The sequence below is a fragment of the Semicossyphus pulcher genome, unplaced genomic scaffold (assembly GCF_022749685.1).
Source record: "Semicossyphus pulcher isolate SPU_LCO1_2020_fin unplaced genomic scaffold, fSemPul1.0.p SCAF_2, whole genome shotgun sequence".
Classification (NCBI taxonomy): Eukaryota; Metazoa; Chordata; class Actinopteri; order Labriformes; family Labridae; genus Semicossyphus; species Semicossyphus pulcher.
The window spans coordinates 21,666,132-21,683,124 of record NW_027211693.1 but is presented as its reverse complement, the minus strand read 5'-3'; the positions used below and the strand labels follow the sequence as shown (position 1 = coordinate 21,683,124).

Sequence of the window (16,993 nt, the reverse complement as noted above, 5' to 3'; positions counted from 1 at the left end):
ATGAAACACACCCAAAATAGAGAATTGGTTTTTGGCTGCTGACTAAATTGGGTGGACTGTAATATCCAATATTTACGTCTATTTTGGGATTTACACTAATCCAGGCCTGGAGGACAGGAATAGGGATTCGTGTCTATAGAAGAAGAAGAAAAAGAAGACACACTTTATTAATCCCTCTGTTTTTTTACAAACATGTTACACACAAAGGCCCGACATACACACATGCCCAAACAGAAGAGCAGTGGGGGGTTCTGTGCCTTGCTCAAGGACACCTCGACGGAGCCCAGGACAGGAACCGGCACCTCTCCGGCTACCAGCCCCAATTCTGGCTTGGTCCGCACCGGGACTTGAACCGGCCACCCTCTGGTTTCCAAGCCAAGTCCATACAGACTGAGCTACCGTCTACCCCTAGGCATTATGCAATTTTCCTAAATGAGCCATGAAAAGCAGTGATCCCTAACAACTTTAACAACTTAGAGCTTCAATGGTCCAGCTGCATTTGAGAATTGGTCCTTGGGGGCTCACTTCACCGCCTCCGGAAAGCTCAGTACCTTGAGCCCAAACACAACACAACCACACAAATACGACATCAAATACCAGCAGCATTGAAGATAGAAAAGGAGAATGTATTTGGCTGTAATCCTCATGCTCATCCGTCCGTATTTAACATTTAACATGACCAACGGGGGAACATGGGAGACACAAGAATAAACTCCTGCACGGAAGAACCATCACAGCAACATGTCAAAATATCATCAGTCACTTAATTGGTGTCTGAGATTAAAAGATATAAGTTACCGTTCATAAACTGTCTGTTACTAAGAGTGTTCTTTAAATTAGGACCCACTGCAAACATGGACTCAATAAACAGCTCAGTCTATTGATTTAGGAATGCAAAGGCAGAACTGGGTGCTTTTGGGACCCATCATGAGACTGTGGTCCCCCGAGGACGCGGATTAAACAAAAAGAAAACACAACATGAAGTCATCAGGAAAAGCTTGTTTGACAAAGTCATGAAAAATGGGAAAGACAGAACAAAAGGTTTACCTCTGGGATCTGTGGGTTCCCACTCAGTAGGATTAAGGTGAAACGGGCCACATGCTTTGAAAAACTGCCTTGGCATTGTAGCTGACCCTGAACTGAGAAATTCCTTGACCAGAAACAGCCTCAGTGTGCACAGACTCTGTGGAAACAGGCCAACGGGGCTACAGGAGAGGAGCCGGAAGGTCGTCCTTCTCTCAAAAGCAATACACACACAGCCATAACATTACAGGAAACACTTCTTAATCTAAATGTATAAGTTTATAACTAACTATCACTTCATGGAGAATAAAGAGTGCCACATTAAATGCAGGTCAGCTGTAATCAGGGGGAAGTTCACACACTTACATATGGGCCTCAACAAACCATGCAAACAGACAGAGGCAGTCTGAGAGGAAGGGCACACAGAGAGTCCCAGATTAGGTTTTTTTTCCTGGTGAGAGGAATGAAGAAATAAAGATGGGGAGAGAGACGGAGGTGGATGACGGCTTCATGCTGTCACACACCAGCAAAAAGGACAGAGAGGAGGGTCCTGTCACATCGCATCAGTCAACTGCAGCCACACCCGCCGTGCAGGAGGAGAGGAGAGCAGAGGAGACAAAGAATACTCCAGTCTCCCTGATTTCCATCTATAGAGATCTATATAGTACAGTCTGCGTGGAGGTGGGTGTGTGTGCAGGACAGGAGTGGGAGGAAGAGGGGAGACGGTACAAAAAGGGAGAAAGAGGATTAGAAATGAAGTGTGGAGATAGAGCACAACCTGACAATAAGTCCCCTCTCCCCTGTGTGTCTGCGTCTGAGTGTCAGAGTGTGTGAAAGGATTAACTCACCAGAAAAAAATCATTCCCCCTTTGTGTTCAAGTGATGCTGTCAATCACAGCACTGTAAGGGGAGCTGTGTGTGTGTGTGAGGACGGCAGTGATACAGTTACTCAATTCCTGCTGTAACCATAAACATATCCAACAATGGGCTAACTCTGACATTAGGGCTTTTTCATCACGTATCTCCTGCTCCTTTACTCCTGTTGTAATAGCTGAGCACTAAATGCACTTTGCACCACACTAAGCAACACATACATCACTGCATACTCCTAACATAGGTGGTCTGTACAGCCCTCACACTGGTGCACAAACATGCAGACTGTGCAGCAGGAAACAGTGTGCTATTAACATGCTTCTGTATTGATCCCCGCCCTGCTTTTCTCTCCTCTTTCTAGGGAGGTCAAAGGTCAGGGCCGGCTACAAGCAGCAGCATGGAGCTAGGAGGGACTTTTCTCAAGGACACTGAAACAAAGCAGTGATCTAGTGAGGGCTTGAATCAGATACTTGGAAAAAGGACCGGGCAGCATGAACGCTGATGATGGAAAAGAATTTCCTTAAAAGGAAACTTTGCTTTTGAGATGATCGGCAATCATATGGAAGTGATTTTAATGGAGCAGACGGCCCAGCGTAAAAATGCAGCGGAGTCAGAGTGAGCTGAATTGTGGTGTCAGAGTAACTACAGAACGACCTTTACGACTGAACGACATACACGTCTCAAACAAGGCCAGGCTTTAGTCAATTTAGGTCCCACCAGAGGAAGATAGATGCCAACAAAGATGGCAGCTACCATAAAATACGTTTCCAGTGCTACCATTATATGAAAAGGCTTGCATTTCTCCCAGCAACTCCTGCAGCAAACCGTAACATTACAGTGTGCTTTGGGTTTTTTGAAGTGGGGTTTGTATGAGGTAGGTGTACCAAGTGCAGAAGATAACAGTCAGCACGGCCCCTGTTAGGAGAAGCCGGCCGGACCTTCTACACAGAAGCTAAGCTAAGCATCGCTGCAGACGGGGTCAGGAGTACCACGTACTTTAGCCACTTTATAAAGTCCTACACATGAACATTTCAGTTTAAGTGGACATTGTGTTTCTCATTTTTGTCACCGCTTCACCTCGGTGTCAGACAGACCTTTCCCTCAACTTACTCCACACAACGGCCCTGTATACCCACGCAGGCGTCACACTGTATCGGATCAGCTGTTTGGATGAGCGATTTATGGAAGAGACAACAAAGAGACATTAAAAGTAAAATCTGCAACCTGGTATCTCCTTGTTTGATATTGCTATGACAATATGACATGTGATGTGTGCATGCGTAGAAGCATGTGTTATCTATAACTTACAGTTTGTATGTCTCTCTTCTCTTTGCATCTTGTTTGCACCGTGTTTGTGACGCGTCATCTCAACTAAATGCAAATGATTCAAAATAACAGGAGTGCTGTTCTTTTCACAACGAGGTCCTTGTCGAGCACATTTTCCTCCGTCTCCTCACCTTCCTCAGCCGTCGCACCAGCTAATGTTGCAGTTGCCACCAATTTGACACCAATTAATCGCAGGTAAGCTGACACCTAGCTGGGGCTTCATCTGATTTGCAGAATGGTGTGAATGCACAGCCCATATATAGCGAGCTGCATCAACAACTATCTTTCATCTTTATTATTGTGTTTTGTGATGTGTTTTCTTGCACGTTTATATCATGATAACAATGAAAATGTGATTTATTGTGCAGCCCTACATCACACATGATGTTTTAAAGGCAGCTTTAACAATAAGGAATTAACTGATGAAATTATAATAAATCCTGACTAGAAGTAAAACATTATTTTGCCACATCACAGAGGCCGACTATCTAATATACATCACCCTGCTGTTGTGCTGCTGCGCTGCTGGGCCCTGTCTCTAAATCAGAGCACACATCCAGCACAGTTTGGACGCCCGGCCGTACAGTAACTCAATCTCACACAGAGCTATACATGGACAAGGTCATCTCAAAGTCTCTGTTACATCTTGGCAAACAGATTATATAATTGTACGGCAGAATCCAAAGCTTTCCATGTACACACTGGCAGACGATCAGTCACAGTGATCAAAGCGCTAGAAGTGTTTCTTTGTTTCTGCTGCTTCACTCCAGCCCCCACAGAGTCAGTTATTAGAATACAATATATTATTATATAATATATTACATATGCTGGTACACTAACAATTCCCGTGGTCCTCTTGCACTGGCAAAAAAACCCCCAAACATAATACAGAGGGAGATAAAACTGATTATTTCTCTGTTGCAGCAAACAAAAACAGGCAGCCTTAGTAAGATGAGGAGGGTGTGAGTTTCTGTTATGAGGTGCGATTCTTGCCGCTTAGCTGCCTACTGCACCAGCAAAACATTTCTCAAACATAGATATGCAGACAGACAGAGATGCAGACAGACAGGCTCTGTTTCATTAAGGAGCATGCAAACAGAAAATACAAACAAGACAGCTGAACAATTGACGCCAGAGACAGAACAAATACAGCTAATTAGATCAGGCCAGGACAAAACGCACACATATTTTTAGATTGTAGGGGGTTCAAGTACGCACTCATGCAGGGGAAGCAAACATAAAATATCCATGATCAGTCAGAGAAATGTACGAGCTTCTGTGAGCAGCCGAGTGACCTCAGCTGAGAGGATGAGACAATGAAAGAGGAAAAATCTTCATGCTAATTGAGAAGACCCCCCTCCTCTCCGTCCCCCCTCCCTTCTGACTGAGCAGCAGCGAGCAGGTGGTGACGGTTATGATGCTGCTGTTGTTCTTGCTCAGGTTCGGGCACATTAAGATTCCACCGCGCTCTTCCTCTCCCTCCTCCTTTGTGTTACTGTCGTTTTCCTCCGCCTCCCCTCCCGCGCTCCCTCCTCTCTCCGTCTCTCTCTTATGTTGTGTTTTGTTTGTGAGGATTGTGTAGGGAAAACTTTCTGAGTACAAAGCCACCTGTGCGGCGGCTGGGAGGTAAAACGGTGTGGCCACAGGAGACATGTGCCGGGTCAGGCAGGGGTAGGCATGCATGCAGGCAGGCAGGCAGAAGGATTGTTAGGACGCAGAACACGGGGACTATGTCTCATCCTGTTTCCCAAATCCTCTACAGAGGCTGCTGGGGCCTGTTAGCTGGATCTGCTGATGTGGCTAGCATCGATCAGCATCCTGCGCGGCCCTGCCGCCTGCGGGACCAGCTGACGGGCTGAATGACTGACAGACAGGAGGGCGGGTGGTGGCTGTACAGCAGGCAAGAAAAAACATACAACAAGGCCTGGTCTGTTTTCTGTTGTTGGCTATTACTTATATCAGTTTGCTTTGCAGACTAATGTTGTTATCCATTGTGTGCACTGCTGCCCTCCTGGATCATCTGGACTCATTTTATTTTGGTTATTGAAACAGATCTTCTCCTCAGTGTGACCTCTGACTCAATTTTTGGTTTGAAAAGTTTTTCTCTATTCGTTTGGTATTTGCTTTTGTTTATCTGTGCAGAAGGAAATTAGGGTTAAGCGGGGTACACACAAGATAATCAGACTGATTTTGGGCCCGATTCCTCCCTTCCAACAATTGTAAGAAAAGTCCATTTTTTGATGGTTCTAAAAATGATCTCCCGAGATGTTCCTGTCGTGTGAGGCTCCAGTATGTTAAGAGTGATTTTACTTCCCCCGATCTGTTCAGAAGGCTGCTGTGGCTGCACCGATTTCAAATCGTAAATATTAACATTAACATTTTCAACATTACATATTTGTTATCCTGTTGTGCGGGGGAACCCCGATGACAGCCGACCACGCAGTCGGTGGATTGTCACGTGGAACAAAACATTAGCCAATGGGGAATCAAGCTGACTGAAGAAGGAAGCACAACAACCGCAGCCATGGCGACAAAAGCAAACGGGGAGCATAAAGTAACATGTACAGCCCATGTTCACTTCAGCCACAGTTAGTTTTTCTTTCTCAATTTTCACTAAAAAGTCCATCATTGCCAATTCTTCCTGCCCCGAATCCGCCATGTTTGTTTACAATTAAGTCTCGTTTGACTGGGAGAGTTTTGCGAGATTTCGAGTAGTGAGAGTTGGACTCTGGTTGTTGGTGAGTGAATCTGTTAGTATGCGGTGTGCTGTTTGGGAGTAATCGTTGCTCTCCACACACTACAGGAGCTAAACTGTTACATCTATGATTATACATCGGCATGTATGGATAAACAATCTGCAGTGATCACAGTGATACACTTTGGACATTTTAACTCATTAGGAATAATCCAACAACCTTTCACACAGCAGAAAAAAGACAACAACCAGTTAGTCTGCAGTTTTTGGCTTGCATTTAAAGTACACACTGGAGTAAACAAAGTGCCTAAAGCATTGTGTGAGCTGCATGTCGTTCTCTCCTTATAGCTCTGCACCTCTCAGACACTCTCCTATAACCTCCACGTTGCTCCTCTTCAATCCTCCTTAATGCAAAACGCACTGAACATAAATGCACCAAATTAAGTGCAAACACTCCCATACTCACGATGCACTGGTCATTGAACGGTTACATTAGACTGTAGTATCCCAATGACATCACAGCATCCCGGAGACCCGCATCATGACATCACATGTACAGTGCATCATTCCGCTGCTGCTACATTCCAGTGTGTGGAAGCTTATTATAGTATCAGAATAAGCGGCAGTAATCATGACATAACGGAGGTGTTTCCCTATAATCATTGGGGTTCCACCGCTCTATTTTCTGCGATGAATCCTGTTATTTTAACCACTCAAACAAAGCATGAGCTCTGAGCGAGCACTCTGTGAATGACAGAGAGAGAGAGGAAAGAGAGTCGAGGGGGCTGGTTAAGTGCACTGAGTGAGCGGCAGTAATCACAGCTCTGGTAAAAGCACTCCTTTGCTCTGTATAGTGTTCCTCAAAATGGGCCTGCTCTCTCTCTCCCTCTCTCTATTCCTCTCTCTGTCTGATAATAGCTCTAGATTGAGTAATTGTGTGTTTGAGTGGAGCCACACTGCAGGGTGGAACCTGCAATCAGATACCGAGAACACGTTTCTCCCTCGCTGTCTGTTCCTCCATTCATACCATGCATCAGCAGTCTGGCCTCTCCTCACCCGGCTCTCCCTGCAGCTGCGTGGTTCCTGCAGTCGTCCCCCCACCATGACCCACCATTTTTTTATTTTTTTCCTCCCCAACACACTGCCTAGTGCGTCTACGCAGCCAGCGAGGACCGGGGTCAATAACAGCTGTGCGGCGTGCTGTAATTGATGTCATCATTTCAATTTGAGCTGATTACAGTTGAGAGCTGCTTATCGTGTGACCCGCGGTGGAATAACACAGTGTAGGGCCGAGCGAGCTGCCACGCCTGACCGAGCTTAACTGCAGGGCTGGCTGGATGGATGGATGAGTTGGCTCGCCCGGAGCTGCCTCCTCTATTGACTCCTAATGTGGAGGTAATGACTGAGTGTATTCCAGGGGCATGGCTGGCGCAAGTGTCCGTGTCGCTGGCATTAAGAGTATATGTGGGCTGATTATTGTGATTGGCCCGCCACTCTCTCACATGATTAAGCCCTCTGCTGGCACAGATTCACGTCTATGTGTACATGCAGACTGTATGTTAAGAAACACCCTTTCTAACTGAACTTCCATCACAATCACATCCTTCCACTGAATTAGTATTGTAACCCTAAGGCGATTAAGATGTTAGATGATTTTTATAGTATTAGCAGAGACTGTGCTGTCTCCCAGCACCCGCCCACAGACAGAGAGAAATAAAACACCTGTCAATGCTTTGGCATTTCTGTTGCTGTTGATGTGGAGTCTTTTCAATGAAAGCACCAAAATAACACGCCGCCTCCCAGCATTCCTGCTGTGCACTAATAACACACATGAACAGACTGGAGCAAACATAAATACAGCATATCACAATATACAAAGGGCAACACCTGCACAGGATCAGGGCTAATTATGTGCCAACAAATAATGATGCCTATATTGTGCAAAAAGCCATATAGCCGTATCTAGCTAACTTTTTTTCTGCATAGATAACGGGCAATACCCTTAACCCTCAGCACCACTTGTGTGATCAATGCTCGGGAGCAGAGCTGCAGCTAAAAACAGACAAAGACTGCTCGCTAAAGGAGCGCCGTCTCATGCTGTCGCTTTCTTTTTTTGCCAGAGCTCTGAATCTGTGGGTGTTGGGGAGCAAAAAGCTGTCTGCCACATTCTTTTTCTTTCTCTTTCTCTGTCATTTCCCTGACTCTTTTAATACCATCATTAGGAGAGCTCTCCTGCTCGCTGCTACCGCTGCTGGCCAAGAAACACGAGACGGAGAGAGCGAGAGAACAGAGCAACGGAGGGCTGGAGACAGTAAGAGAAGTGTGTGCGCAGGTTTGTGTCATGCGGGGAGGTAAAGATGGTTCAGGGGAAGTGCTGTCTGTCCCTGTCGTGTGTCTGAGCGGCTGACCGTGCTGTAGGTGTGTGCACGTGTGTTGGAGCTCATGGTTCCCACTTGAGCAGAGGTGTGCAGGGTGTTTACATGTGCAGGTGTACGTCACCGCTGTGGCAACACGTGTGTTGTCTTCCAGGTGTGCCTCTGTCTGAAATTCAGGAGTAAACTCTAAGATAACAGGCAACGCAGACATGACGACAACTTCTCACCCAGTTCGGTCTTACTTCACACCTATCGACTCCTCACACCTGTGTAACCCTCTGTTCCCACGGTAACCTGAACCAGCCCTACCATTATTCAGAACTCACTGATTATCTTTGGTGCTTCTGCACATCTGGAGGACAGGAAGCTTCGCACTGGAGATAAGAGACACGCAATGACAATTTCAGGCTTTTCTGCACATTATTCCAGGAAAATGGGCCGTGTATTTAAAAGCTGTTGTCTAAGGTCCCGATCAGACAGAGCGCGTTTTAGCAGCTGGGGAGGCTTTTTTGTAGTTGTTTTTAATGAGAGGGACGCTTTTTGCGCGCTGCTTTTATGTATTGTTTTTCCGCTCTGTGCTCCAACAGAAAAGGCAGAGTGGTGCGCCTCACGTTGCGCTCTATCCGATCGGGCCCTAACTCATTTGTAACTCTGCGGACCAACATCTGCAGAATATTTGAGAGTGTAGGTCATGTTTTGGTTTGAACACATCAATCTAGGAAAATAAGGCCCAAGAAGATTTATAAAAGCCGGGCCAATACTAAAGTCTGCAGACATACAGATTAGCACTTAGCAGCAGCATGCAGACGGCAGTGGTTTAAGAGGTTGCCATAGCCAGTAATTAAATGCAAAGCACCATGGTATACATTAAACAGCTTCTGCAGGCACAGGGCGGTTGGGGCCCAAATCTGTCTGGAAGGAGAATCCCAGCTAGCAGGGAACGCTCCCATAACATTGGCTAACATTTCCTACAAGTTCTACTTACGCTTGAAAGGAAACGTTTTGATCTAATATTCAAAGAATGTTTTAAGGATGTTTATCATTTCAGATAAAGTTCCTGTAACGTAAAAAGTTAGACTAAGACAAAACGTTTTAACTGCAACATTGTGAGGATCTTTTGTTGTTTTCAGAGTACGTTCTCCTACTATTAAAAACATCACGCGTAACATTCTCAGAACGTTCTTAGAACAAATCAATTCTAGCTGGGAAACAGGATTAAAGTATAGTTATCATTTTGATCATGATGATTAATCAAGACTGTTTTAGCTGGAGGGACGTTTTGAACGTCACAGCACAGCTCTGAAGTGATGCTAAATCCTGATGGAAGATAGTATTCACTCTCAACAGCGTCTCTGCTTCTGTCTGTGCTTGTGGCTACTTAGAGGATGTGACTAGTTCACCTAGTTCAATAAGGACTGAGAGGGGGAGGAGCTTAACTGTTGGTGTGTAAGTATGTGTGTCAGTATGTGATCTAATAAACAGAAGCAAAACAGACATTAATCAAAAACAAACAAAAAAAGGAAACAGACAAGCGACACGGATTTATAAGATGAAAATGACTTATAAATAACTTGTGAAAATGAATGCGTCTCTGGCTGAGTTGACAGCACCGCCTGTGTACAGTGTGACAGTCCCCGCTTGTTACTCCAGTAAGTCACACTGACAGGATTATTTTGATTTAATTTGACTTTTTAACGCTCCGTCTCTCCGTCTCTTCGAAGAGGAGGAAAAGCCGGAGCTCTGCTGACACTCAACATTCCGCATAAGATCCCCATAAGACACACACACACACACACACACACACATGGATGCACCTGACCTCACACCCACATGTGCGCAAAATCAGGCCGACACAGCCAACAGCCTCCACATCTCTGAGCAAATACGGAAGGTAAGGCTGCAGGAGGGACCGCAAGAGGGGCCGAGGTCAACACGCGAACGGAAGCATGCATTCACACAGATAGAAGAGAAGGTCGGGATTTGAGGGCCTTGAAACGAAACCCTTTATACTTCTTTAAAAACTTCCATAATTGTTAAAGATTTCGCAGGTTTATCTTTACTTCTAAGATAAAGTCAAAGCATGTTGGTGGTTATTTTTTTGTGTTTTATATTGGTCTGCACTTTGACTTGGACTTTGTCATTTTAAGGTATTTCTACATATTTGTCATTAATTGTACAGATTTACACATTTATTTAAGCATTATAGATGTTTTTATAATGGTATTTCTTTTTTATTTTACTAGTGTTGACAGAAAAATACAGAGAATGTAAAATATCTGTATTTTTAAAAGAAATCTCTCCGTTTTTTAAGATTTTTTTTTTACAGTGTATATCTATGTATATCATTCTGCAATAACAGTAACAATAACTTTATTGATCCCCAAAGGGAAATTACCTTGTCTGGCATCTCATCTATGAGTAATGAGTATGAGCAATGAGTATAACTTAAAAAGAGAATTTTGTTAAAATATAAGTTTGACAAAGTCTAGTTAAAAATATTAAACATAACTACAGATGAAATACACCTGCAGTTCAACAAGTGGCTTTATCCAACATAAAAGCCTCCAACCCATCAAATCACCGAGGCGCCAATCTCAGAACAACACACTGAAGAACAACACACTGAAGAACAACACACTGAGGGACAACACACTGAAGAACAACACACTGAGGGACAACACACTGAAGAACAACACACCGCAGTATTTGGTGGAGCCAGCGGCTATTCCAATAAACAATGAATGATTTCCAGGCCTGGTTACTGTCATGCTGTAATGTTGTAATGCTGCAGCACGCATTAATCACTGAAGACTGGCCGTGAAAATGGACATACACCATTTAGATTCATGTGTGACCCTTATCTAATGAGGACCAAAGAACGATTACAGTGAATTTCAATACAGAACAACGTCTGAGGGGTTATTCTTTAAAGTCAAGCAGGTAAAACAATAAGTGGACTTTTATCACAGCAGAAAATCAAAGGTGTTTCCAATAATATCAGAGATGGATCTCTCTACTTGCATGTCCTTGTAAAAGTGACAATTTTACTGCCACAATGAAACAATGAACTCTAATTCATACGCAGAAATTGGATTGTCACTGACGCACACTTACCAACATTACTGCATGAAGTGGAAACCTACTAAGCTCATCCTTTTATTTTGTTTGATTCATGCAGGCCCTCGTTCTGTTCTCTGCACACACACACACACACACACACACACACACACACACACACACACACACACACAGTCTCAGCTGCAGTTTAATTTCATTTGCAGTGCCCCGGTCGAGGACTAAAAACACATGGACACAGTCGTCACGCTGTGCAGTGTGCTGCCTCCTCTCAACCATCCAGAGAACCAACCAGCTGATCACAGCTTCTGTTCACAGGAATCCAATTCCCCCCAAAGGTCATTTGTCTATTCAAAGATTTTCCCTTTTTCCCTGTGCTCTCTCGCCCTCTCTTATTTATTCTGCTCATTTGCTACTTCTTGAAATCTCTAACCTCTGCCCTCTTTATTTCCCCTCCTCTGCCTCTTTACATTTATTTTGTTGTATTTTTGGTCTGAACCCTCGCTGCCCCCGTCTTTGTTCTCTCCTTCCCTCTGCTCACACGCCCTGGATCACAGCCAGCGAGAGGTCTTCAGCTGTAAATGGAAACGCAGGCAGAAGAAGCTAAGCAGGATAGTGGGTCAGTGAGGAAGTGGGCACAGCATGGCAGAGCCGGGCTACGTGGCTCTGCTGGGTTTGAGCAGGCACATACGGGCAGAGCTCAGGCAGAGCCTGGCGGAGCTTGGCTGCTTTTCTTGGCGTGCTTGAGGAGGTTGTAAGAATTGATTAGTTATGACACGAGCTGCTCAGGGGCGGGGAGAGGAAAATTAAATTTAAGTGGACAGCGATTAATAAAAGGGTGTTTCCTTTTTTCACGACTATTAGAGCACTGATATAATTTTCTATTCTCTCATTTGAACGATTATATAACTGAAACGTGAGAAATGAACGACTAAACTCATTTAGGTAGACGTTGAAAACAACCCCAATGAACATGATATTAAAGGACATATTGTTTCAAGCCACAGCAACACACTCACACACACACACACATGTCCGTGTGTAAGACGGGACAGTTTTGTGCAGCTTTAATCATTCCTTGTGTCTGATTCTTTAAACTCTGATTGCTAAAATCTCACATTTGCTTTGAATCCAGACGCAAAAAGAGAGAAGCTGTGTGACGCCTGAAGGCCAAGCTCATGTGTTCAATGCATTTTCTCCTTTGTTTGCATATGAAATCCTACTAATATAGTTATTGTTTACATCCATATTTTTTCCAGCAATTGTTTTGAGCATCGCTATGCTACCACAACGGACAGCCAGTCAGCAGCATACCATAAAACTGGGCACATACGACCTGCATGCTCATGAATTTCCCTCTTCCTGCGCACACTTGATACAAACAGAATGTGGTCCCACTCACAAAAACAGAGTTTATAAGTGCAAATAAGTCCCATCATATGTGGCCAAAAACTCTAGAGGGTACCATAAGTATACATTTGCATCAATAGTGAGGACCGTTTTTTCCCTTAAAGGAGCAATTCACCCTGGACAAAGCCACTGTCAGTCAAAGCTGGTTTCTGGTTCTCTGTAATCGATTGAAGCAATAATACTTGAAATTAGCCCATAGCTGTGGAGAAAGTTGTCCTAACAGCTCGTGGTTTCGCCCATTCTACATTCTTACAGCACCCAACGTGCATTGTGCCCCTCCCTCTGAAAGGAACGGCCCAGCGAGAGACGCTGGAGTGAAATACTACCGTTTTTGCTGCAGGCAACGGCTCAGAGCAGGACAGAATCTGAAATATGACGAGAATATACCGGTGGATCGTCTAAAAAATCTTCAGGTCTGCAGTCTACATTTCAAACCTGATGATTTTAAACGAGACATGACATCAGAGGCGGGCGTCCTAGATTGAGTAGTTTAGCGAGCTCCCTGGCCTCCACCAGATGACGCATTTTACATGGCCTGGCAGAGGCTTTCCAGGTCCCATTGGAGAAGCGCATAGCGTCCTCCAAAGGCACAGAGCCAAATTGCATTTTTTTCTACCATAATGGCATTAGCTCCCCGTAATAGCATGATAGGACTGAGGTTGAAAATTGGTAAATTTCCCCTAAACTGTAGTGACATTAGGAAGTGACTAATGTTGAAATAAAAACAGCTTCATTGTACACATAAACATGCAGATAATTATACGCAACACAGACTTTAAACATGTGAATCTATCCTATAAGATCCCGGCCTGCCTGCTGATGCAGTGTGTCACTGAACAGTGCTACCTGGTGATCCGCTATCTTCACTAACTACACTTTGACAATAACCTTTTCCTGGATGTTCCCAATCAGCCCTGGAATGACAGGCTGGAGAAAGGCACAGCAGCAGTGAGCTGCTGGTATCAGGCTAAGTGGGCATGTCAGGCCTGTGCTGTGCTGGCTCCCTGCCTGCTCTCTCAGCTGCTCGCTCAGTCCCCTGTGTCCTCAACCCTAAACGGATCCAGTCGCTGCTACTCAGCTCCAGTGGTGGGCTGATCTGGCTGACTAATGAACAGTTTTCCTAATGAGGGGAACTCCATCCCACAATCTGTACACATCCTCTGCCCGTTTTTACTCCTATGCGCTCGCCTTGTTTCTTGCACTTGTCCCTTCCACCTCTTCCTCAGGCCCTGGTCTCCATCTTTCTGCATCCTCTCATCTCAGCAATTCCTCTGCACAGTCTTCACACCGTCTACATCTCACTTCTCTCCCTCGCAGACAGCCATTCACCAACTGTTTGCCATCTCTTTTCCTTTTCCTCTCTTCGTCCTCAGCTCTATTAAAAGCATCTACAATTCAGGCCCTTTTAGCAACTGTTGTGCAACCAAAATATTTCATGGTGGCAGTTTCAATTCAAATTCTGTTATAGTGTCGGCTCTTTGCCAGGTGCTTGTGCATCTATGTGTTATGAGCAGTGCAGGCTAGCTAAATGTTATTCTAAAGCATTGTGCTGAGATGAAACATCAGTGTTCCTTTAACCATCCCTCCCCCTGAAGCTAAAAGGGGTAAACTAAAAGGGGCAGAGGACAGACGGAGGAAAACATGACTCAGGTATTTCTTGTGGTGTAACAACCAGCATAAAGGACGTTGGGGAGAACAGCAGATCACACTTTTGACCCCATGACAGCCTCTGAGCGATGGGGACAACCAGAAAGCTCACACGGGACAGTGACAAGGTCAAGGGTCAAACAACCCCTGTCTTTGCGATTTGCTTTCTGTTTCCGACGCACTCAGACGTCCATTATCTGCTCTCTAGTGTACACAGACACATTCACAGCGCCTCCCAGTCAGAAGGAAAAAAAAGCAGAGCACAGGTGACTCAGGTTGTCCACTCACCAGGCCGTCACAGTTGCTGATAGCCACAGAGGCTCCTGGCGTGTCTGTGATGTCCCCCACGTACAAGCATTCATCTTGAAGAGGCTCAGAGAGCCGGGTGCTGTCACTGTCATCGTGCCACTCCATCTTGGCTCCGGGGGCCACCAGCCTGCCGTTGTGGCGCAGGCGCAGGTGGAACTCCCGGCCGAAGATGGTGACGTTGTAGTAAAGCCTTTCCCGAGAGGCCGCTGGTTCTCCTCTTGGTCCTTCCCACTCGTCATCCCCTACTCCTACCTCCCTCCTCCGGCGCCTACGGGGCTGCCCTCCTGCCACTCGGCCGGCTGAGACGGCGTGCGACAGGAAGCGGCCCTCTGCGTCCACACTGATTGGCCTCACCAGTCCATACTCCCCCAGGACGTGCTGCAGGGAGTCTGGGAACAGGACAGTAAAGGCGGGGGAGGGGGTAACGGGGTAGAGGATGAGGTAGAAGGAGGTGAGTGAGGAATTTTTTGTGGGTGAGTAAGATATGAAAATGTGGAAAGAGGGGGCAGGAAAACATTTGAGATAAAGGGGGGGGGGGGGGGAGGAGACGTCATGGGGAAAGCATGGGGGATAAACAGTGGAGAAAAAAGGGAGTCATGGGTAAAGGGTGAGTGGGGGGTGGAAAAAAGAAGTGGGAGGAAAAATAAAGAATTAGACAAATGCCAAGCATGCCATGGAATTCTCCCTTATTCTGCGTCACAAGGAACACAATAATAGATCACAGAAATAAAAGCAGTAACCTTTCACACACATATACACACACACACACACATACACACACACACACACACACACACAGCCCCACCCATGAACCCAGAGGCGACCCCTGTGCTCGGCAATGCGCGTTTGGAAACGGCAGCCTCAGCAGTGCGCGCAGCGCTCCTGACACCTTCTGTGCCCTTCCACCGTCAACAGGAAAGCCAGAACAAGATCAGGTGCTAATTGCGGCTTTCTCACGTTTTCTCTCTGTCAGGCTGCGCGATGCGAGGAAAAATATACCTATAACCTCGACACATAGCGGATACAAAAAAAAGATCCCTTTAAAGCGCTTTAAATAAACACTGTGTGCATTTAAATACATCTTGCAATCATTTATCCTATCGTTACTTGTATCTTACATGCATGCTAATTACTGCAGGTAAGTTGCACTCTTTACATGTGACAGTGACAACACACACACACACACACACACACACACACACCATCACACGCACACACTGTGTCAAGGCCACTTTGTGTCATTGCCATCACAGAGTCAGACAGGTATGCTATCGCAGTATACGTGCTCCCCAGGTGCACATGGTGTTATTATCATTATTCATATTTCACGTGTAATGTCTAAAGTTTGCTGACTGATAAAAAACAACACACACTGAATATGTCTTGAGCCTCTTGTTAGAGGAATGATTTGATAATGGTGTGATCAATATGCTGACATCCGACTCCAGCGTCCTGTGACAGATCGATAGATGCGACAGCGGCAGAATCAGATAATGTCAGCTTACTTCACTGCAAAATCCGACAGTAAACCGGCGCATCTGATGCCCCCTTACACCCCAGATAACATTATCCACCGGGTGGGAGAAAGCACAACACAACACTGCTTGCACCGCTGAGGGACCTCCGGAAAGACCCTGCAAACACCTCAGCGGGACACACAGAAGTTGCAAATGCGTCCTACAGTGTTGTTTGCCAAAACTGCAAAAACATGCCAAAAATTAAAGACAAGAAGAAGAAAGCGGACAGTGTTTTGAGCTCGCTACGCTGAGCTCCAGACTTCCAGTGAGCGCATGAAGAGCCCCGTGCAGCCCTGCTGAGAGGAGATCAGCAGATACGGAAAACAACATAAACAGTGAGCACGTTTAACTGGACTGTACGTACCAACGCTACTGGCGATGTAAAGGCCGCTGGTGTGCAGCAGAAAGGCCGGTAGAATAATTAGGACAGTAAATCCAGGCGAGAGACCCATGGCAGCTCCGAACTGCGCAGGTGAGAGAGTGGGACTCCGGGCTCCAGTGTGGTGAAGTTCCCCGCCTGGCGCGACCAGCCACGCCACGACAGCAACAGCACAGCAGCCCGCAACTAGACTGCCAAGTGCACCGGGAGAGACGGAGCTCTCCTCCCCTCTCTCTCTCCTCCTCCTCTCCGCTGAGGTCTCTCTCTCTTTCTCTCTCTCTCTCTCTTCCTCTCTCTCTCTCCCTCTCCCACTCACACACTCTCACTCAACTCTCCTCCTCTATGTCTCTCTCTTTCTCTCAAC

At 45.8% G+C, this 16,993-nt stretch overlaps 1 protein-coding gene across 1 annotated transcript in view; it reads right to left on the bottom strand.

Annotated features, from left to right (window-relative positions):
* LOC138598128 (A disintegrin and metalloproteinase with thrombospondin motifs 2-like) overlaps positions 1–16,753 on the bottom strand; it is a 117,309-nt gene extending 100,556 nt beyond the window's left edge. The window contains exons 1-3 of the mRNA XM_069669829.1: positions 16,615–16,753; positions 14,966–15,122; positions 14,713–14,923 (exon numbers count right to left, since the gene is read on the bottom strand). Of these exons, the coding sequence (XP_069525930.1) occupies positions 14,713–14,923; positions 14,966–15,122; positions 16,615–16,702 (456 nt within the window). The 5' untranslated portion in view covers positions 16,703–16,753. The remainder of the gene's footprint in view (positions 1–14,712; positions 14,924–14,965; positions 15,123–16,614) is intronic.
* Between the last annotated feature and the right edge of the window lie 240 nt (positions 16,754–16,993).